The 21,684-nt window shown below is 37.2% G+C and overlaps 1 protein-coding gene across 5 annotated transcripts in view; it reads left to right on the top strand.

Moving 5' to 3' along the window:
* LOC591644 (centrosomal protein of 290 kDa) overlaps positions 1-21,175 on the top strand; it is a 73,858-nt gene extending 52,683 nt beyond the window's left edge. For 4 of the 5 annotated variants that reach the window (XM_030988563.1, XM_030988566.1, XM_030988567.1 and 1 more), the window contains 18 exons: positions 712-819; positions 3,308-3,507; positions 4,073-4,286; positions 5,112-5,357; positions 6,658-6,756; positions 7,356-7,478; positions 8,575-8,717; positions 9,304-9,430; positions 10,076-10,219; positions 11,579-11,854; positions 12,647-12,808; positions 13,669-13,875; positions 16,225-16,362; positions 17,391-17,489; positions 17,661-17,731; positions 18,422-18,524; positions 19,710-19,832; positions 20,942-21,175. In XM_030988563.1, coding sequence (XP_030844423.1) covers positions 712-819; positions 3,308-3,507; positions 4,073-4,286; positions 5,112-5,357; positions 6,658-6,756; positions 7,356-7,478; positions 8,575-8,717; positions 9,304-9,430; positions 10,076-10,219; positions 11,579-11,854; positions 12,647-12,808; positions 13,669-13,875; positions 16,225-16,362; positions 17,391-17,489; positions 17,661-17,731; positions 18,422-18,524; positions 19,710-19,832; positions 20,942-21,100 — 2,742 coding nt within the window. In that variant the 3' untranslated portion in view covers positions 21,101-21,175. Of the gene's footprint in view, positions 1-711; positions 820-3,307; positions 3,508-4,072; positions 4,287-5,111; positions 5,358-6,657; positions 6,757-7,355; positions 7,479-8,574; positions 8,718-9,303; positions 9,431-10,075; positions 10,220-11,578; positions 11,855-12,646; positions 12,809-13,668; positions 13,876-16,224; positions 16,363-17,390; positions 17,561-17,660; positions 17,732-18,421; positions 18,525-19,709; positions 19,833-20,941 lie in introns of all 5 variants that reach the window. The other variant, XM_030988565.1, reaches the window with a different exon arrangement.
* The last annotated feature ends 509 nt before the right edge of the window (positions 21,176-21,684 follow it).

Consider the following 21,684-nt stretch of genomic DNA (forward strand, 5'->3'; position numbering starts at 1 on the left):
TGTGTTACACATCTTTGAGTCTCTCCTCCCTTGTTGGATAGATTGGGTAGTTGGTTTTGTGATTACTCTTTTTATCCTCGGTGTATGTTACTTGTTTTGCCAGTTTGTTTCTGTTATTGTAGGAATCAGGTGATGAACATGAATTACATAGCAAACATTGGCATGGTTTCATGAACCCATTAAGGAACAAGTTTGCTGACATCCTATTGAAATGCGTGTTAACTTTGATACATGCATTTTATCGTTATGTCGGCGAACCTAGAGATTTCGGTAGAAAGCACTATACAGTATAAGCACCGTTTTATTTTTATTATTATTATTATTATTATGAGGATTTCATGAAGTAGTGCCCTGACCTGCAGCTCAAGTTTGCTGACATCCCATGGAAACCTGTATTACTTCTAATACGTGCATGTTAATGCTATGTCAGCAAACTTGTACTCATGGTGATTTCCCTGAAATTATACCCTGACCTGCAGCTCAATCTACACAGAATGACCTTTAACCTTTGACATTGAAGACAAGTTTGCTAACATCCCATGGAAACTCGTGCCATGGAAACTTGTGTTAACTTCTAATACATGCATGTTGATGCTATGTCAGCAAACTTGTACTCATGATGATTTCCCTGAAATTATACCCTGACCTGCAGCTCAATCTTCACAGAATGACCTTTAACCTTAGAATTGTTTATGTCTTTTCATATGACAGGAATCGGCTGATGAGAGCGCACAGTATATGACAGAGATACATGATTTACAGCTCAAGCTTCATGCTCAGAATGATCTAGCATTTAACAAGTTCAAGAAAGCAGCAATGGTATGTTCCTAACCCTTATTATTGTTATTATTATTATTAGGTGGTCTGTTATCAACAGACCACCTATTGATTTCGTCAGAATTTTCTTTATTTATTATTATTCTTTATTTTTATTTCTTCCTGTTTTTTGTGCCCCGGATAACTTAAGTTTGGTTTAGTTAATTTCATTAAATTTTGGCACATTCATAGGTCATTGTCATGAGACCTGACATGAACATTTTCAAGGTCATCAAATCATCGTGACGTCATCCAGGCGCCATTTTGTGAAATCACATTATCCATCATATCTTCATGATGCATCAGCAAAGGTCATTCATATTCATATCACATATACTTCAGGTCAAGGGTCAACAAGTCATGTCATCAAAGGTCACATGAAGGTCATGACGCGCGCGTATGTGCGCGTCAAAATTTTAAAAAGCTCAAAATCACTTAACTACTAAAGGAGAGTACGAATCAGGTCATTTTAAGCATTTCAAAATTTTCCGTCCGTAAGTGTCCCCGCGAGCGTTGTGCGCGCTCACTGCGCGCGGAAAATGTCAAATTCAAAATGTTTACATGATTTGGATTCCTCTTAACGTAATTGACAATTTACATTAATTTCAGTCACTCTTCATATTTCATAAGGCAATGAGCGTGCGTCAAAGTTCAAAATCCGCGCGTACTGCTATGGGCAATATAATGCAAATTTGATCAAAAACATGCCATTTTAAAAATCGAAATAGCTCTTCAGATAGTCCATCGACCCCCAATTTTTTATATCATGGTTGGAAAAAGCATGAGTTGTAGATATGATTTCATACCACCCTGACTCGTACAAAGTGAAACAAAGTCATCATATTGGCATCTAAACTCAACGAAATGTATTTTGTTGATGACGTCATTTTTGTCTTTGTTTAATTGAGGTTATCTCACTTATCGGTGATCGATTTTCTCCCAGAATTTAATATGTTGTAGCTGAGATAATTCTCTATCAAAAATATTTCATTCATTTTTCATTTCGATGACGTCATCATAGTAAAAAATTCGATTAAAGGCGACAATGCATAATTTGTCATATTTGCGTGTTATGTCTATGGGAGGTCACTTTTTTCAAAACATGAATCTGCATGACAAGGTGTTTTGACCAGTATCTCGGTTGTTATTCAACAGTTTTCTCCCAAATTTTAGTATGTTGTAGCTGAGACTATTTGCTATCTAAATATTTCCTCATTTTTTTTAATCAGATGTCAGGATCATGCTCATGCTCATCATCATCATTAACATTATCGTTTTTATCGTCATATAACATTATAATTATCATCATCATCACCTTTACTATCATGATCATCACCATGTTCATCATGATCATCATTGTTTACATGTCTATATAACTTCTCCCATTCTCAAAGCTATCATAAGACTTAGACAGACCACCTTATTCGTCTTCGTGACGAATTAAATTTCTAGTTATTATTATTATTATTATTATTTATTCAGCAATTCACAAAAACTATAACAATGTAAATATGAGTAAACAGACATTAAGAGAATGTCAGTTATAAATGCACAATCTTCCTGGAGGTCCTCTGAGTGCATCAGTTGGCTGCCGGGGAAGAGGAAAGCAAACGAAATCACTGTAACTGTAATGGTCCCTCTTCCCGACCAACTGGTGCACCCAGAAGACCTGCAAAATATAGCATGAAGGTAAATAAAATGTATAACATTTCATCAACAAACCAGCTAACAAAAACAAAGCACAAGGAGGAATCAAATTAATATGTACGATGACACTAGGTCATGACACGATACTGAACACAAACATGAGGAATTAATTCTGGCTTAAAAACTATTGCATAAAATGTCAAGTAGGTAAACTGAAATCATGAAATATAAAACTGAGAAAAGAACAAATGGTACAGTGAAACCTGTACATAAAGACCACTCAGAAGAAACATCAAGTAGTAGTCTATATAGGCAGGTGGACTTTTTATGTACAGGTTCCTTTAGTACACGTTTCAATGGGAAACGGTAGTGAAACTTGAAAGGAACAGAAAAAATGTGATTTTGGAACAGTGAAACCTGTACATAAAGACCACTCAAGGGAAACTCAATAAAAAAGTGGCTATACAGTGTGAGTCAAAAACAAGTTTACTCCTAGAAAATTGCTAATTTAAAAATCATCTATGAGCAGTAAATTATTAAACATCTTAAGAAAGAGTGTTTTATCCCAAATTGTTTAATATCATTTTGTGTGGTATGTGTTCACGCTTGGATGAACAGGAAGCATGTTTGCGAGAGTGCTCTCATCAGTACAGTACAATAAGCATGAACAATAACTGCTATTACGAATGCGAGCATGCATGCATAAAGCAGCTAAGCTGTGGCTCGCTCGCGTGAACTATGCAGCATATCGATAGCGCCCTCGCGTGTACAAAGCACTATAACGGTAGCGTGCATGAGGCCTTACGGCAGGATATGAGTTAATGTATGCGTATGTTTATTTCAGGACCTAGCGAACAAGCCTGCCCCACCGGTCCCAGGTAGCAAGGAGTTTGCCCGCCTGCAGGAGTTAGAAGACTTGGTAGCCCAGCAGGACAATGCTCTGGCTGCTATGTCGGTCAAACTCAAGGCTGCTCATACAGAGGTCGCTAAGTGGAAAGATGTACTGAACAGGAAGACTAAAGACTTTCAGAGAAAAACAGAAAAGTATGATTAAAATTGTTTCAACTCACCTATTGAGGAAATACAGAATACAAAGCCTTCCATATATGGTCTTCAGAATTCAACATAATACCGCTTTGTAATACCCCTACTACTTTTTGATCAAAAAAAAAAATAAGTAAATTTATCTTTATGCCAACAAGACTTTGCGTAGGGGAGGGCACAATTTAGATGTAGTCTTAAAATAGAAGAAGGAAACAAAAATGAATACACAGATTGAGTATAAAGAGCAATAATATAGAATTATTTCTACCATGCCTACATGATACCAACTTTGAAAAGATGATATGAAGGATGTATTTGGTTTCTTTAATTTAATTATTTATTTTTGGAAAAGACACTCTATGAGAAACAGAACATGTATTTGATGAATTGTAGTAAATTACTTTCTTGCAAGATGATTTCACTTGATAGAGAATATGTCTGAAACTGAGTAGAAAAAAGATGGGTTTTCTAATATTTCATTTGGTGTTCCTCAAGGATCGATTCTAGGTCCTTTGTTATTTCTTTTGTTTATTTTGTTTATCGTTAACTCGTTATCATATCTTAGACTCACAGCAGTGCACAATGGCCAGGTCACAAAGCTACAATCTGAGATCTCCAACCATCTCCAGACAATCAAAGAGAAGGAGGCGGAGATTGAACGCTTAGAGATGGAGATTGACCAACAGAGGGCAGCAAACTCTAAGGCGCCTACGACCACCATGAAAAACATGGTGGATAGACTGAAGAATGAGCTCTCTCTCAAAGAGAAACAACATAAGGTAGGTTCATGAAATATTTATGGGCTAACTTAATTCAGTGTATAATTTTTCACAAACAGTGTAGTTATGCTAATTTACAGGAGATTTTAGCACAGAAACACAGAGGTTTGCCTAATGGTGTCTGGAAATACTCCCCAGAGAGCGGAGCATGTGTGGATTAGCAAGTTAGTCCAATGACCAGGGTAATACTAAATACAATGTGAAGCACCTTAAAACGTATTAAGTGCTATACAAATGTGACTTATTATTATTATGTTCAAATGAATAAATTTTAACCTCTGTGGATACAACAATGACATGTTGGGCACTAGTCACTCAACACCACCTTAGCCAAGCTAGTGCAGGTCTCAGGACACCTGTGTGTGCTCCAGTACATTAATCGAGTCACAATCACATATCACTTGTGTGGCAGACATGGTGGATGTAATGAAATGCCATAGCAGAAGCCTCAAAAACAAAACATTTTAAATGAGTGGTGGATGTAGTCCCATTTATTCATTTTTATGGTATTTTGATCTCAACGGACAGTAACTAAGCCAGGCATTGTTACAGCTACGACATGGTCGACACTGCCCAACAGAACACCAAAGCACAAGTCTCGGAGCATTTGACATTATTCCTGAATGTAGTCCCATAAATTGATTTTCATGTTTCTATACTTCCAATCCGCAGTCCCTAAGTCAGGCATTGTTACAGTTACGAGCTGACATGGTAGACACTGCCCAATGGAACGCCAAAGCACAAGCCTCGGAGAATTTTACATATGATTCCTGAATGTAGTCCCATAAATGGATTTTTATGTTTCTATATACTTTCAATCCACAGTCACTAAGCCAGGCATTGTTACAGCTACGAGCTGACATGGTCGACACCGCGCAGCAGAACGCCAAGTCTCAGGCCTCTGACCAGGAGCAACAGATCAATGTCCAGAAGCTGATTGAGAAGGAAACCAAGAAATTAAAAGATGTCCTAGAAGAGACTCAGGGGAGACTAGACCATGCTAGGAGAGATGTAAAAAAGTTCAAAGGTCAAGTGTCAAATATGACAAAAGATCTGGAGGAGGTCAAAGAGGTTAGTCTAAATATATGGGTTTAGCAAAGTACATTTTTCAATTCATCCTACAGGCTGTCCGATAGAAAGAACACAAGTTTATTAGCTCATGGAAAGGTTGGGTCTGGAAGAAACTGTATGGGAAATGATAAAGAGAAGTGGATTGAGATGGATGGGTCATGTGATGAGAAGGGAAGATGGTGAACATGTGAAAAGAGCGTGGGATCCTGAAGTGGATGGCATAAGAGGGAAAAGAAGACCAAAGATTTCATGGAAAGATATGATGAAGAAAGAAAGCAGTAACGTGGGTCTAAATGACGAGGATGTTCGAGACAAGAAAAAGTGTCATCATGGCACGACAGTCAGTCATGCCTCATAAGAGGGAAAATGCTGACTTAAATAAATAATGATGATGGCATGTCAGGCTGCTACTTTTTTTTTAACATATGAATGTGTGTTTTATTGTGGTCTGACTGAAGTGTTTAAGCTTATTATAATACGCTTTACAATATAGCAACAGTGTTCTGTAGTACACAGCACTTTGATTTAAAGAGGAAAAGATTGAAATGTCATGGATCGAAATATATTAATCCTTTCAGAAGCAAAGAAACAATATCCAGCAAATTATATTAATCTCCTAAGTATTGTTGTTTAGTTTGGACCCAGATTTTGAGACTAATTCTGCATTATCCCACTATGTAATCAAAATTGATCATACTGTAATACTCTTTTCACACTGGTTTTGCTTAACCCCGTACTTTGCTTAGCCCCGTACTATCCTTAACCCCGGACTATTTTTTTTGGCTTTCCACACATGCTGTTTTTAGTCTCGTACTAGCGCCTATTCCGGAATAAGAAAATTCACGCTATTCCCACAGCAAATTGTTAACCCGGATATCGTGAATGTTATGATTGGGCATACTTCGCATCTGGCCAGCTGCGATACGCTCCGTTGCGTAGTACCGGACTATTTTTCATTTCTATTCTCATTCATTTGCTTGGCACCGCAATTGCAGGGTTAGCAGGAGTTAGCATCACAATTGCGGAGTTAGCCCTGCTATTTTGCAGGGTTAGTTAACCCCGTACTATAGGTGGGGTTAGCCAACTTTAGCCCACTTTGGTAAAAGCCAGTCTGAACAGAAAGTGGAATAGGCTTAACCCCGTACTATAGGTGGGGCTAAGACCCCCCTTAACCCCACCTATAGTATGGGGTTAAGCAAAATATTGCCAGTGTGAAAACAGTATAAGTGAAGTTGTTTTTGACTTTTTCTTTTCCAAAATACCTTCTCACATAATTCCTATGTTGGTGTTGTTCTCACAGGAGTTAGAAAAGAAGACGAAGAGAGTGAACAAGATGGAGTCAGAGAGAGATGATCTAGGCCGAGAAGTAGAAGTCTTGAAGCTTCAAACAACTCAACAGGTCAGATAAACATCTTGAATTATCTCTTTGGGTGTTCTAAGAAGAAGAAGAATAGGAGGATGAGGAGGAAGAAGAAGAAGAGGAGGAGGAGGAGGGGGAGGGGGAGGAAAAGATGATAAGAAAATTTGTGTACTTGTTATATCTGTCAAAGTTGGCCAGACAGCAGCCACCAATTATAACACAGGGCTTTCCTTGAAAGCCGAATTTAAGACTTTTACTCTTTATGTACCACCCAACTGATGGTTTGCAGTGCATCAAAGTTGGATCGTGCTTAGTTTTATTAGAGAAAAGGAAAAGGAAGGTAGTGGAGTTGGGGTGTTTTTTAAATTTCCAGCATCTATAGAACTATACACAGAGACAGGAGAGTGGCAATTCTAAGTTTTCATTACTTTTTGTATAATATAGAATGAGTGTAACTGTTTTGTTATTATTGTTGTTTTCTTTTCTTAGTTTTTAATGAATGAAACTCTTTGTCATGCGAGAAAGTAATAATTTGTGTTTATAATCGGAATTACATTTAATATGTTATGTGTGACCAAGTATGGTGATGTGTGTAATATCTAGCCACTTTTTAAAGTATCTTCTGGATATAAATCTAGGAACCAGAGAGAGATGTAGGAGATATTGATGAGGTATCAGCGTTGAAGAGAAAGATACGTCATCTGGAAGCTCATCTTATCAGCAGCAAGAAGACCACAGAAACGGGCAGTAAGAAAGAACAGGTGAATTACCATACTTTCAAACTTGCCTCTCTCTCTCTCTTTCTCTCCTTCCTCCATCATTAATCACTTCTGTAGATTTGTCTTCAGTTCGTTCGTTCATTTATTCATTTCATTTTAATAAAACACACAACAAATGCAAATAAACATACAAGTATATATTCATACAAATAATGTTCAGTTTATACAATAACTTCAAATGAAATAGGAGAACAAAGGAAAAGCCCATGGTGGCCTTGTTTAAAAAAGTTCCCTTGAATATTATAATTTACGGTCAGTTTAGAAGGACAATACCGATCACGTGTGCGCGTTATCGATGGCTCAACACCGAGTGACGTCCTACTCTGCACACGAAATGTTTTGGGATAAAAGCATAATCCATTCAGAAAATCCAATAAATTGCATCATTTTGAATATCAAATGTAAAGCCATATTAAAAAATCAATAGATGAAATATCATATCTCTTGTAAAACATATATAGCTCCCATGATTCATGCCCTCAACACAGACTACCGGAAATACGTCATATTTCCCGAGGTCAATCCCAACACCAGCCTGATTTCAAGTTCGGTGTTGGCTTTCAACACCGAACTTGAAATCACTCATTATTGCTACATTCATGGGACTCGAACTACGAACCATGTGATCCTCTGTGATCCACTTCTTACTCGATCTTCATATTTTATCAACTTAAAGATAATGGTGAGTTCTGGTACTGCGATTACATTGTGAAGGAAAAGGTGTGGAATGGATCAGAAAAAGTTGATCATGTAGCATGTAAATATTGGTGTGGACTGCAAAGTTCTGGAGTCTTCAAAATCATAATAAATTTGGCCCAGTCTTGGTAAAGTAACAAGCACTGTACACAGATAGATGTATATGGGACTACACAAATGGTGTCGGGGCTACTATATCTTTATTTCCTTATCTTTCTATGCTCATTACTCAGCCAGTACACATTTTCTTCCAAAATTGTTTGGCACATGACATTCATTTGTAATCTTGAACATTCAGTGTAAGTTTCGTTTGATTCTGTGAGATTTAATTTTCTTTTTTTTTACCAGAACTCAAGTTTATCTTTAATTTTTGATCATACAGTCTGCAGTAGAGGTGGCTAAATGGGAAGAGAGCAAGAGATGGGAGAAGAAAGTAGAATCTCTGAAAGCCAAAATCAGAGAGAAAGATAAAGAGATCGAACAACTGCAGAAAAACAACAAGATGATGAAGGAGGCCCTCAATAGGTGAGTCACACAATTTCTTTATCAGAATAACAATATTCTTGTTATTGTATTTTTTGTTTCCTTGGTAAGATCTTAACTTGCCCTAAACATGTCTGAAACATGAAGTTTAAGAAGGTTCGGGCTGTATTTTAATCTTATTTGTCTCACTGAAGACAAAACAAAAAGTGTAATGTCAAATGGTAAAGGTTCCTGTAGTGTTTCTTGATTAGTTGTTCATGCAAGGAATAAATAAATAAATTGATTAATGAAGACATCAATAAAAATTACTTATCATTTTCACAGTATCAAGTTTTATGTGCGAATTTAGCAAAAGATTCATGAAGAAGAAGAACAAAATTGACTCTAATGCAGAGAACGAAAGAAAGGAAGAAAAATTAGGAACATAAATAAACAAAAAATGAAATAGACAAGTACAATGTAATGAAGAGAATGAAAGAAAGGAAGAAAAAAAAGGAACATAAATAAACAAAAAATGAGATAGACAAGTAAAATTTTGAATATGAGATAAGAGAAAGAAAAATTATGTGCCAATCAATTCATGACCTTTTTTTCTCTTGCTTTTTTTCATTTCTTTCTTAATCTCAAGGAGTGAGAGGCAGAAAACAAGCGTCCGTGGTGAAACCTTCAAGAGACCATCATCAGATGAACCCTCATCAGCTACGCTGGCTGATATCGAGGATCTGAGAAGGAAGAACCATCAATTGGAAGAAGAGGTAAATAATTGATAATGGATGGTGGATGAATCAATGGATGTGTGGGTGGATGAGTAAATGAATGAATGAATAAATGAATATATAATGTATGAATGGAAGAATGAATGAGAGAATGCATGAATATATAATGAGTAAATGAATGAAGTCATTAGATGAACCCTCATCAGCCACCCTTGCTGATATGGAGGATCTGAGAAGGAAGAACCATCAATTGGAAGAAGAGGTGAATAATTAATGATGGATGGATTGATGAACGAATGACTGAAATTAATTGTTATAGTGTGCATGATGACATAAGATGAATCTTTGTCAGCTATCCTTTCTACTGCACTAAGGTGAGATTCATTCATCGAGTTTGGTTGAATGAACTATAGAGATAATCTATGAAGCTATGATTGAATTAATGATTGAGTTGAAATTTAGTCATCATTTTAAACCAAATTCAGATGATCTCAACTATTTCTGATGAAGAAATAAAAGAATTTACAAGTATGATTGAAGAATAAAGGTGTTTATATTTTGGGTTGACTTTGTGATTGTCTCTGCTCCTATTTATTTGAAATTTGTGTTTTGTATTTTAACTGTTAATCTTAATGAATAGAAGAAGAAAAAAAAATCATGATTAATTTGGACTTTTTGTGACAGATCTCATCCCTCCAGAGACAGCAGGCCCTGGGCCATGGGTCAGTAGTCCAAGACCTGCAGCAAAAGAACCAGTTCCTGAACGACAAGCTAGAGAACCTTCAGAGGAGACTTGATGTGTCTGAAAGAGAAAGAATCACTGCGACAGTAAGTTAAAAAATGTATTTGAAATATTATCGTCTAAATCACGGGTGGCCAACCTTTTAAAGCTAATGGGCCACAACTAACGATTGGCATAACTTGGCGGGCCGTAGGTAGTCTTCTCCCCCCCCCCCCCCCCCCCCATACACACACACACAAATGCAATACGTGTACACACCTGCAATTTTGCAAAAACAAGCAAACAACAAAATAAGTGAGAGAAAAAAATCAGGCTTACTTTTTTAGTGCGACTAACCTTCATTATATTCACACTCTGGTGACAAATGAGGCAAAGTGGTTTACCTTTCTCTTCTATGAAGAAATACTTCAGAAACCAATCTGCCTTCATCAAAAACTTTCCTTTTCTTCGCTGCGCAGGTCTCAAAGTCGATGCCATGCTGGTTGTTATTTTAAACAAAATCAAGGACACAGTAGAAAAAATATCCCAACTTTATTAATTGTACACTGTACATCTCGTTGAACGCAGGAAGGGGACTATCCAGTTTACGATTAAGATTCATGAGAAAATTCAACGGCGGGAGAAAAGGGTTGTAAATTTCAACACAAGTATGGCATTTCAAACATAACTTCTTGTCATTACTAGAAATCAAGGTTGCCTACTTCGAGCAATATATAAATTCATATTTACATTAATTCAGCAGGCATTATGTGGTTTATTAAAATCTATAAATGGTTAAAGCTAATCTTGATCTTTGGTATGGATATCGTATGTTGAGAAAACATGGCTATAATTCATTCTGGATTGTTTATCCTGCAGTAGATTGATTGTTTAAACCAGTGAAATAAAAACAAACGCACACAAACTCACTGGGCATCATCTCCAATAAAAACCACAACTCCCATTTGCCCGCGGTGACCTGTGTTAAGCACATGGTGTTGGGGCTAATTACCCAGATATCCTTATCATTCTATGCTCATTACTCAGCCACTATATAGTTGTGAAGTGTGATGTCATCAAAAATCTATTTTTGGAATTTCTCAATTTTTTCTTCATTTTCCTAAAGAGCATCAAAAATGATGTTCAAATGTCGAAAACCAATTGAATATGTTAAGTATTGGCTGAGATATGACCATCTAAATTAATAGATTTCCTATAGGAACTCAGTGTTATATTGCTCTGGCTCATAACATTACATTTTCGACATTTGGACATTATTTTTTATGCTCTTTCAGAAAATGAAGAAAAATTGAAAAATTCCAAAAATTCCAAAAATAGATTTTTTATGATGTCACAGCTTCGGTACTCTATACATTTTCTACAAAATTGTTTGGCACATGTCATTTATTGAATAAATAGAGATCATTAAATAAATTTAAGGTCATTTTCCTTTCTCTCTTATCCAGGATGAAGTTAGAACATCAGCCAGCGCTCCTGCCTTCCGATCAGCCTCGAGGGAGACGGAGCTCCAGCGTCAGCTCCTGGAGGTGTCGCAGGAGAACCTGGAGCTGAGGTTTGAAGCGGAGCAGGCCAAGAGGGATGGCCCTCGCCTCAAGCAGAGGGTAGAGGACCTGGAGAGGTACAACGAGGCTCTGAAGTCTGATCTGGAGAAGGAGAGAAAGAAGAGCAGAGCAGCGGCGAGTAAACTGGCCGGTACATCAAGTGGTGGAACTACAAAGAAGGTAATAAATCACATGTGTTCATTGTTAAGGGAGAGAGAGAGAGAGAGAGAGAGAGAGAAAAGAAGAGAGGAAGAGGAAGCGGAAGAGAGAGAAAGGAGTGAGAGAGAAAGAAATTCACAGATATTTTTAGAGGTATAATGAAGCTTTGAAGTCCGATTTGATGAAGGCGGAGAGAAAGAAGAGTAGAGCAGTGGCTAGTAAACTAGCTGGTACATCCAGTGGTGGGACTACTAAAAAGATAATTAAGTATACATACATTTTCATTGTTGAGAGAGGGAGGAGAGAGAGTGATAAAAAAAGAAGAGAGCAAGAAGGAAGGGAAAGGAGAGGGAGAGAGCAAGAAATTAACAGATATTTTTAGAGGAACAACGAGGCTCTGTAGTCTGATCTGGAGCAGGAGAGAAAGAAAAGTAGAGCAGAAGCGAGTAAGCTAGGTAGTAAATCAAGCAGTGAACCTACTAGGAAGGTACTTGTTGAATTTGAAGAAAAAATCATTGTACAGGGCGAGAGGTAAATATAGCGGTTAAATTTCTTTAAAACAGTGCCAACACTTTAGACTAAAACCTCTAACTTACATGTATCTAGCTGATGCTCCTGTAATTAGAATTAATCCCCCCAATATGGGGAGACTTTTTTTCTTGATTTTTTTTAAATTGCTATAGTATGCTTCTGGTTTAATCTTACTTATTCTACAAAGCAACTCATAATTTGTTCTCTTTTTTTATCTTACATTTTATTTTGTATTGAGTGCTTTCTAAGAGTCATATTTCATTTTTAACTGTTGTTTTCTAGGGTACAAGTGGGAAGTCCGTCCCGGAGCTGGAGAGAACTATAGGCCTGATGAAGAAGGTCGTTGAGAGGGTTCAACAGGAGAATGAACAGCTGAAGAAAGCTCCTGGTGTCACCACTCAGACTGAGATACATGCACTCAAGGACCAGAATAAAGCATTGAAGGTGAGGAGGAGGAAGACGAGGAGGAGGAGAGGGAGGAGAGGGAGGAGGAGGAGGAGGAGGAGGAGGAGGAGGAGGAGGAGGAGGAGAAGGAGAAGGAGGAAGAGGAGGAGGAGGAGGATGATGACGATGATGATGATGGTGACGATGAGGAGGAGGAGGAGGATGAAGAAGATGATGGTGATAATGGTGGTGATGATATTGATGATGATAATGACAATGATCGATGGGGTGGTGGTGATGGTGGTTAGACTTATGATGTTAATGAGGAGGAGAAGGAGGATGATGATGATGGTGGTGGTGGTGATGGTGACGATTGTGATGAAGATAGTAATGTTGATGGTGATGATAAGATGATGATGATGGTGATATTAAAGATAAACTCCAGTTCTGGTAAAAAAAAAAGAGAATTAATTCTCAGAGAATCAAACGAAACTTACACTGAATGTTCAAGGTTACAAATAAATGACATGTGCCAAACAATTTTGGAAGAAAATGTATACTAGCTGAGTAATGAGCCAAGAAGGACAAGGAAATCAAGGTAGTACTAGCCCCGACACCATGTGTGTTGTCCCATATATAGCTTTCTGTGTACAGTGATTGTTACTTTACCAAGACTCGGTCAAATTTATTATGATTTTGATGACTCCAGAACCTTGCAGTGCACACCAATACTTACATGCTACATGATCAACTGATTCTGGTCCTTTCCACACTTTTTCTTTCACTATGCAATCGCATTACCAGTACTAAAATTTATCTTTAATGATGATAATGTTGAAATTATGATGTTGTTATTGATGATGATGATGGCTATACATGTTCCTTGATTATCATTTGTTTTGTTCTGTTTGTACTTATAGGAGGAGCTAACGAAGATGAAACACCAGATCGGAGGTCAGCTCTCGACCCGATACGAGAGCACCCAGAAGGGTGTTGTTAAGGCCATGGCAGAGAACGAGAGACTGAGGCAGCAGCTTCAAAGGGAGGTCGACTCGGGTCAAAGGTTAAGGGTCAATCTTGCGGAGATCACCACGGATAAGAACAGGTTGCAAAGACAACTGGACGAGGTGTGTTTTCATTTATTCATACCTTATAGAAGTTATTTTCTTCTAAATATGTTCTGTACATGTTTATATTATTACTAGTTTGGTCCAAGTAGTAGCGAATATTATTAATAGAAACTTCTGTAGGAAATGATATGGACTAATGAAGAAAATGGTTTTAAAAAATGGCACCGAGCACATGAATGTTTGAGGAGATCGAAGAAAAAGGGAATATGCATAAGTGAAGAAACACAAGAAAGCCAGAGATTATCACAAACTATCAAGTTATTCAAACCCTGTGTATTTCAGTTGATAACCGTTATAAATGAAGAAATGTTCAATTTAAGAAGTGGAACATTTTTATGCCTCCGCAACGAAGTAGTCGGAGGTATTTTTTTTGTCTGTAGGTACATTCTATTGCATCAATACGTGCTAAGCAGGCAATTAAATTTCCAATGTTATTATAATATATATATATATATATATATATACAGTATAATATAATATTCCATTTTTTTATATAGCGCTCAATACATCGATCCAACGATGTGCCTAAGCGCTTTACAGATATATTATTACCCCTGTTATCAGATTCAGGCTTACCCGCACACAATGTGTGCACATTTTCCACTCCCTGGGGAGCATTCCAGCCAGTCGCCATTTTACAAGCGCACACTTGCTCTGAAGTCACTAGTGATTTACAGTAAATGAATAATTCATACCCCTAGTAAAATTGATGTGTTTTGTGTTTTTCGTAACTCAAGAATGAAGGGGGAACTGGTTGAATTAGGGCCTTTGTTGAATACTTTTAGGTGTAAGCTTTAATGTGTCACATTCTCAAGAAACATAAATCGAGACAGATCAATTTTTTTCACATGCTTAGAAAATTTAAAATACTTAGTAAGGGTATGAATGATTTAATTTTTAAAGGCATCGTTTAACAATGTTAAATCTGAGATGCATGGCCCTATGTGTTATGAGTGTCTGTGATATGGTGTAATATTGAAGCCTTAAAAAAATTGCGCTTCAAAAATGTCATGAAGTGCCTCAAAAAAGTAAAAATCTTTGAGTAACCGGTTTTACCATACTCGTTTGTCCCTTTCGACTGTAGTGTTATAAAAAAGGGTTAGGAAAACATTTTTTGACATTTTGATTTACAATCATAAATATCTTGATAATCAGACAGGCGATTGGCAAAGTCATGGGGTTCCTGACTGACCTACAGGTTAAATAATTATGATTGCATCATGAGCTAAATCCAGGATTTTGTTTCAGAATCCAAGACAATGTTACTGAGTCACTTTATTATTATTATTTGTATTATTATTATTATTATTTATATACTGTGCTTTTCCCAGAGTGTCCCAAAGCGCTTACAACAACAAGAATCCTACAAAAAAAATGAAAATGAAAAGTTACATACATGTAATCCTAAAAATCTGGATTACAAAAAAGATATGTCTTAAGTTCCTTTTTGAATGAAGAGACAGATGGTGATTGTCTGAGTGTTAAAGGTAGCCTTTTCCAATATTTAAATGCAGTTATAGTGAAAGTCCTATCTCCAGCTAGTTTCCGTGTTATGTTGTTTGTAAGATGGAGTGGGTCACTGGAGGCTTGTAGATTCCTGCGAGGGGTGTATAGGGTCAAACAATCACGTTGGTATTGAGGTGCCTGTTTTATTAAGGGATTTATAAACTAAAAATAGCAATTTAAAAACTTTACGATGTCTTACAGGAAGCCAGTGCAACTTTAAATGTATATCGTCGGTGGGGTGACAAAACCTCGTATCTCAATTTTTTGAGATTTTTATTTTTTTCATAATTTTGTATCTAATGGCCTACGACACCACCTGATAAATCCATGGAATGCCTCCTCGCTTTTATCACAAATTTCGCACAAACACCCTTAAACTAAACCTCGTAATTTTAACCCCCTTTGAAGCTGCACTGACAAAACCTCGTAACATGAGATACGTAATTCCTTTTCCTTGTAACTCACCCACGGCCTAACATTACCGAAGTTAGTGTATTCAAATCCTCGTAACTTATTAACCAAATCCTTGTAACTCATTCAGAGTTGAAAGTAAGAACTTGTATCTCAATTTGAATAAAATCTAAAAGCTTGTATCTCAATGTAGATAAACGCAAAAACCTCGTAACTCACTTTCAAATATAAAAACAATTATTCTACTGTATTTCAACAATGACATTAAAAATTGTATAAATATTCCAGTTTTAAAAAGAAAGGACGATGTCACAGCACTAAATTTGTTGAGACAGGAAAGTTTTTTCGCTCTCCTGAAAATTTATGATTTTTGAGATACGAGGTTTTGTCACCCCTCCGACGATATGTTGCTTTCCCGTGTTCATGCAGATTCAAGAGAAGCTAGCCATAGAGCAGGCCAGAGGACCCAAGCTGGAAGGAACGGACAGTAAGAGTTGGAAGTCTATCACTGTCACCAGGATGTATGAAGATAAGATGAGGGGTATGGAGAAAGACATGCAGAAAAAGGTGAGGGTGAGGAAAGAGGTGGTGATGCTGATGCTGGTGATAGAGATGATGATGGTGATGATGATAGTGATGATGATGATAATGATTATGGTGATGGTGATGAAGATGATGATGATGATGATGATGATGGTGATGATGGTGATGATGATGATGATGATGATGGTGATGAAGATGATGGTGATGAAGATGAAGATGATGGTGATGATGATGACAATGATTATGATGATGATGATGATGGTGATGACGATGATGGTGATGAAGATGATGGTGATGATGATGACAATGATTATGGTGGTGATGATGATGGTGGTGATGATGATGGTGACAGTGATAACAAAGATAGTTATGATCATACTGATGAAAATAGTGGTGGAGATGATTATGATGATGTTGATGATGATGATGATGATGATGATAGTGATGAAGATGATGGTGATGATGATGACAATGATTACGGTGGTGATGATAATGGTGACAGTGATAACAAAGATAGTTATGATCATACTGATGATGATAGTGGTGGAGACGCTGATGATGATGATAGTGATGATGAGGATGATGGTGGTAGTGGCAGATGTTTTCGTGGTTTAGGTGGCAAAGGGTAATATGGTGGTTTCTTTCTTGATAACAGTGATGGTTTTATTGTGATGAAAGCATACATGCCATTTTACTGGTGATCAAATTGCTTTACACATCATTTAACCCATAGCCTGCCATAAGGATGCATGCACGCTATCATTATAGTGCTTTGTACATGCGAGAGAGCCATCGCTTGAGTGCCATGTGCATGCAAGGGCGCATTCGTAATAGCAGTTATTGTTCATGCTTATTGAACTGTGCTGTGTGTTTTGCACTCGCTATTCATAAATCCATCGCGTTAATCAGATTATCTCCAAAACAACCTGGCATGGGGGGATTTGGGGCTTGGCACAATACAGGTAGAAGAATTGTTGTTGTAGCTTCTTAAAACTGAAAACCATAACTTCCTCTTGTTTACCGAGAATTTATTTTTTGTTTTGTTTCTCCAGAATGGTGTGATTGGAGACATGAAGCAGCTCCTGAAGGACTCTGCCCAGAGGGAGCAGATGATGATCAAAAATATAGGAGAGCTCAAAGAAAAGTTAAACATCTTAGAGAGATTCCCAGTGGGTGAAAGTGGGATAGAAGGAGACACGTTTCAACAGCTCCAACAGACAAGGTATCGTATGATAATAATACAGTAGGCTCGTGGGTGCACCATGTGTGAGAGAGAGGGAGGGTTGAGGAGTCCTGAAAATAATAATAGTTAAAAGTTAAACATCTTAGAGAGATTCCCAGTTGGTGAAAGTGGGATAGAAGGAGACACGTTTCAACAGCTCCAACAGACAAGGTATCGTATATTTACAAAGTGAATACTCATAGACATTGCCTACATGTACATTATGAGGATACTTTCTCAGTAAACCGATTCATCTCTCTCCCACTCTCTAAATATTTTCATTTTATGTATCATACTTTCTCATTACATGTGCAGAGCTGCCAACCATTATGTTTTTTACGTTTTATTTCTATCTTTTAAACATACTGCACACCATACAACTGCCCTAAAATGTTGATTTGATCACAAATTCAATAGAAAACTAAGGTTAAAACATACTTGAAGAGAAAAATATTCTCAAAAAAAATGAAACGCTGTTAATCCCAAAATACCTACATGTACTTGTAAATAAATTATAGGTCCTAATATTTGTAATATTAGCAAAGTATATTGCTTTATCATTCCATTCTATTCCATTTAATGTGGAAATTCTATTGATACGCATCTGCTATTTAAAACTTTTCTTAAAAAGAGCGAAACTAATCAAAATTGTTCAGTAAAATTGTTCTTGAAAAACAGGGTTAAGTGAGTTAGAGAAAATTATTGTTATATAAGACTTGTCCACGCTGTAGAATGTTTTTATCAAGAAATTTACTGTACCTTTAATTTAGAAATATGTTTATCCATATCAAAAATGTTCAACTTGCAGTGCAAAGATCATCTTTTTTTTTAAAGATGTACCATATTTTCATTCCATTTTAGATTGACTAATCACAGGCTTGAGAACGAGAAGGCGGAGCTTCTCAATGAACTGAAACTATTCCGATTAAAGGGAGCACCGTATGGCGAATCAACAACCATGCAGGTAAGAAAGATGTCTGATAGATCCTTAGAATCTTTTATAGTTTTAGAGGTGTTGTGGTTCAGTGGATAGGTCTCCGCACTTTTAACCACAAGGTACAGGGTTCAAATCCCTGCCACAACACTAACGTCCTTTGCCAAGACGTTAATCTACATTTTCCACACTCATCCCTGGTGAGGTAAATGGGTACCTGGTAGGATTATTCCTTGAAATGCACTGTGCACTGAAAATAGCTGCTAAAGCTAGGGTAATAATTTCCCAAGCTCCTTGGAAGCGCATAGGGACGTTATATCATTATTAATTTTTATGATAGTTAAATATTTACCTTCATTTCTTTGTCTTAAAGTTTGAATATATCATTTCAATCAACGAAGTTACAGAGAGCAACATCCATACAGTCTATTGGGGAAAATTAGTATGGTAATACCTGTCACTCAACAAATTTTACTTTTTTGAGGCACTTCATGATCATTTTGAAGCGCAATTTTTTTAGGGCTTCAATATTACACCATATCACAGACGTTGATAACGTGTAGGGCCATGCATCTCAGATTTGTCAAACTGGAACATTGTTATACAATGCCTTCAACCTAGGCTCCAATCACAATCAAAGCCTCAAAATGAAGCGCTGAGAAAATTTTGGATGGATAGTTTCATTTTTATATTATTTTGTTAAAGGTAATGCAAAGTTTTGGGAAATTTTGAAAATTAGATGGATAGTAATTCTTTAAAGTGTTGATATATTTGGATGCCCCTGTGGATGTATTATAAGCACTAGAAAATTTAACCCCTAAAACGCTTCTGCTTTCGAGCAAATTGAATAATCAACCTGCTCCTGGTAAATTTCAAATATTCCAAATAGCGCCTAAGGCCATTCCATGATAGCTGCGAACAAGAAAATCCCAGAATATGCAGTTCTGATATATAATTTCCAAACGGGAATAGCAAATCAGTTGATTGTAGTCAAGAAACATAGCTTTAAAGCTAAAGTAATATCAGTCTTGAGAGGGAGCTATAAAACTTAAAGAGTTTATTATTTACAATTTAATCAGTTTAGACTAGATTTCAACCCGCGACAACGATCATTGAATATTGTAGGAATTGCAAATGCTTCCAATATCTTCCATTTGAACCAAATTCATGACCCCCATACCAAAACTTTGTATTACCTTTAATGTCTGGTATCAGGATGATGAGTTGGTTGAGAGGCTTCATAACTATAACACTGTGATGGAGGAGAACGTGAGGATCCGTATGGAGCTACAGACCATGGAGCTGGACAAGGAGAGGCTCCGCAAGGAGAACGATAAGGTGAGACCAATGCTCCCCAGGGAGTGGACAATGTGCATACATTGTGTGCGGGTAGCCTGAATCCAATGAGAACAACCTATAGTTAAAGCCCCACTGCACTACCTGTAGCTATTTGCACCCTCTATATAGCAAACAATGCCTAATCGGTGCCTGTTGGTCCCCCAAGGTCCCCTTTTTCTTATGTTAATTGAGAGCTTAGTTGATGAGATAACCTGTCAGTGACCTTGCAGGAAGGTCTAATCCCTCCTGGCCGAACTAGTGCAGACAGGCTTTTAAAAAATAAGGTGAAGTGGCTAGACATAGAGGGAGAGATCTATAGGGGGAAAAGAGCAAAAAGGGATAACAGATTTCTAGAGCCAGATGAGCCTGAAGAGAGAAATTGATACAGTTGAAGTAAGAGAAAGAAACTAACAGAGAGATGTTATTGATTAAAGGTAGAGGGAAAGGGGAAGTGAGACAGAGAGAGGATGAGTTTTAAAGCGTATCTGCCATAGTTTACAGGAGGGATTAGACTGCCCTGCAAGGTCACTGGACAGGTGGTTATCTCATCAACTCAGCTCTCAGTTAACATAAGAAAAAGAGGATCATGGGGAACCAATGGTCACCGATTAGGCATGGTTTGTTATATAGAGGGCGCAAGTAGCTACAAGTAGTGCAGTGGGCCTTTAAAGAAGAGCGAGAGACATACTGTAGAGAGAGAAAGTGAGAGACATGTACGTACAGTAGGAACATACTCCATGTAAACAATGAAGAAAATAAATGGAATGCAAGAAAGAGCTCAAAAGAAAGAGATCAGGAGATAGGGGGGAGAGGTGGAATGGGAATGCAATTTATAGAAATACAAACATACATGTACATAAATATATTTTCACGAGGAAGGGAGATGTGAGATATAGTGTAACATAGCGACTAGAGTAAAGCTAGGATGATAATTTCAAAGTGCAGAGAGACTTTATGTTATAATTTTGCATTACCCCAATCCCTAGCTTGCTATTAATCCTTGAACAGAATGAGTTGCTCGGCTTTCTGGTTTGAAACATTCAGTTAGAGATTAGAGGTTGAAGATCTTTGTATATGTTTCTTTTTTTTCTTTCTTTCTTTTCTTGTAGTTGCGGAAAGAGCTGGAGCAGTTTGACCCGTCTTTCTTCGAGGAGATTGAAGATCTGAAATTCAACTACAGAGAGGTCGTACAGAGGAATGTGCAATATGAAGATGAACTGAGAAACCTAGGCCAACAGTTTGGTATACAAGTCAATATACCCCCTTAGCTAGTACAGTCAAACCTGTCTATAGCGACCGCCCAAGGGAAACACAAAAAGTGGCCTTTGTAGACAGGTGGTCTTTGTAGACAGGTTCCTTTAGTACATGTTTCAATGAGAGACCATTTTCAAGGGAAACAAAAATTGTGGTCCTTGTAGACAGGTGATCTTTGTAGACAGGTTCCTTTAGTACATGTTTCAATGAGAAATCGTTTTCAACGGAAACAAAAAATGTGGTCCTTGTAGACAGGTGGTCTTTGTAGACAGGTTCCTTATGTACATGTTTCAATGAGAAACTATTTTTCAAGGGAAACAAAAAATGTGGCCTTTGTAGACAGGTGGTCACTAAAGCAGGTTTGACTGTACTTACTAATGGAAAGATGATGATAAGGGATAAAGAATATATACTAATTATCCCCAAATCCAGACCGTCATCTACTGATTGTTTCACAGTGGCTGCTTAAAAACATGGAACAATATTCCACTTTCCATTGGAGAATCAACCTGTCTTGCCTCTTTCAAATTACCTCTTAAAAAATACTTCTTCTCTCAGTAATGTATTTCTCAAAGGATAAAGCTTCTAGATTATTTGA

This window comes from Strongylocentrotus purpuratus, unplaced genomic scaffold (assembly GCF_000002235.5).
Source record: "Strongylocentrotus purpuratus isolate Spur 01 unplaced genomic scaffold, Spur_5.0 spur5_scaffold_17, whole genome shotgun sequence".
NCBI classification, from domain to species: domain Eukaryota; kingdom Metazoa; phylum Echinodermata; class Echinoidea; order Camarodonta; family Strongylocentrotidae; genus Strongylocentrotus; species Strongylocentrotus purpuratus.